Genomic DNA, 1,773 nt, shown 5'->3' with positions numbered 1-1,773 from the left:
AAGTTAAGTTACAGTTACTGAAAAAAAGTAACTCTAACTGTAACTTCGTTACAAGTAACGAGTTACTTCTCATCCCTGGATATGACGTTATAAAAATAAACACTGTTTTTAATGGTGAGTTCGTGGCTGGTGATAAACACGCGAACAAGAGTATCGCCACCCGGAACAATGAACTATACCGATACACTAATTTGCGCGAGTGGTACGTAACGCGCGTCGTTGAGCCTGTCCTAGCATCGTTGGAAGAGTTTCAGGAACGTGATAGCGGATGGGCACTGTCGCGTATATTAAATTTGGCGGTGAACGCGAATAAACTAAATCCTCTGCGCGCGGGATGTCACATCAAACTCCTGCGAGAAATTATGTTAAAGAGAGCGGTGATCAACGTGCAATCCACGGACAATGCGTGTTTTGCGTGGTCGGTGGTTGCCGCTCTGCATCCAGCTCAAAAACATGTGGAGTGAGAGACATCATATCCACCCTATTCCACAGTTTTAAAACTCGCGGGCATCGAATTTCCGATGACACTGAGCCAGATTAAGAAATTTTAAGCACTAAATGACATTTCCATCAACGTCTACGCTATCGAGAAGGGGATTGTGCCGATACGACTTATCGATCGAAAGAGGAGCAAGCACGTAAACCTCTTGTACGTGGAGGACGATAACGTAGGACACTTTGCACTCATCAAAGATTTATCTCGATTAGTCAACTCACAAATCAATAAAAAGGAGCATAAGAAATATTTCTGCGATAGGTATGTAATAATAATAATAATAATAATGGTAATGATAATGATGATAATAGTAATAATACTAATAATAATAATAATTGTTTCCAGATGTATCCACTACTTTAGCACGAGCGCAAAACTGGAGATCCATACTGAGGACTGTGGGAAATTAAACGATTGTGCGATAAGACTGCCGAGCGAGGACGACAAATGGCTGAGCTTCCGCAACCACTGCAGGAAAGAACGCGTCCCGTTCGTAGTCTACGCAGATCTTGAGTGTGCGTTGGAGAAAACAGATAAGGATCTAACATCAGCTACGCATACGTACCAACATCACAACGTCTTCAGTATCGGGTATTACGTGAACTGCTCCTACGATAGCTGACTGTCAGATTATCGGTTTCGCCGCCACAAAGACTGTATAGCGTGGTTCGCGGAAGAATTAAAAAATTTGGGGCATAGTGTACAGTCTGTAATTTCAGCTAATGTTTCCATGACAGATTTCACGCGCGACGACTGGGAAAAATTTAACAACGCCTCGCACTGTCACGTGTGCGAGAAACCGTTCACACCGGACAATACGCGAGTACGCGATCACTGCCATCTCACCAGGCGATACAGAGGCCCCGCGCACCCAAATTACAATCTAAATTACAGAGATTCGCGTTGCATACCTGTAGTCTTTCATAACTTATCCGGTTACGACGCTCATTTTATTATCAAGGAAATTGCAACCGCGTATGAAGGACGCGTAGATCTCCTTCCAATAACTAAAAAAAAATATATATCTTTTACTACCAGGTATGTAAATATGAAACCGGAATTTACCAATAGATGGCCATAGCTATCAATGTAGTTGCCGTCAGACCGCCTCATTGACATGATTTCCTTGTTCTGACATCTGACAAAGATTTTCAACTCACAACAATACAAGTTTCATACAACAGTATAGTTTCTAATAGCGTTGAACATGTCGAATTTTGTGCCTGGAAACAACGATTTGCGGACAGCATTGATTTTCTGTTACCATTTGAAGAAAA

The 1,773-nt window shown here is 42.1% G+C and overlaps 1 protein-coding gene across 1 annotated transcript in view; it reads left to right on the top strand.

Moving 5' to 3' along the window:
• The window catches only part of LOC108767179 (uncharacterized), a 5,891-nt gene extending 4,773 nt beyond the window's left edge, over positions 1-1,118 (top strand). Inside the window, exons 2-3 of the mRNA XM_018516916.1 lie at positions 594-757; positions 842-1,118. Coding sequence (XP_018372418.1) covers positions 594-757; positions 842-1,118 — 441 coding nt within the window. The remainder of the gene's footprint in view (positions 1-593; positions 758-841) is intronic.
• Positions 1,119-1,773: the final 655 nt, after the last annotated feature.

The sequence above is a fragment of the Trachymyrmex cornetzi genome, unplaced genomic scaffold (assembly GCF_001594075.2).
Source record: "Trachymyrmex cornetzi isolate Tcor2-1 unplaced genomic scaffold, Tcor1.1 scaffold663, whole genome shotgun sequence".
NCBI lineage: Eukaryota > Metazoa > Arthropoda > Insecta > Hymenoptera > Formicidae > Trachymyrmex > Trachymyrmex cornetzi.
The sequence above is the reverse complement of the archived record's forward strand: the minus strand, read 5'-3'. Positions and strand labels throughout refer to the sequence as shown.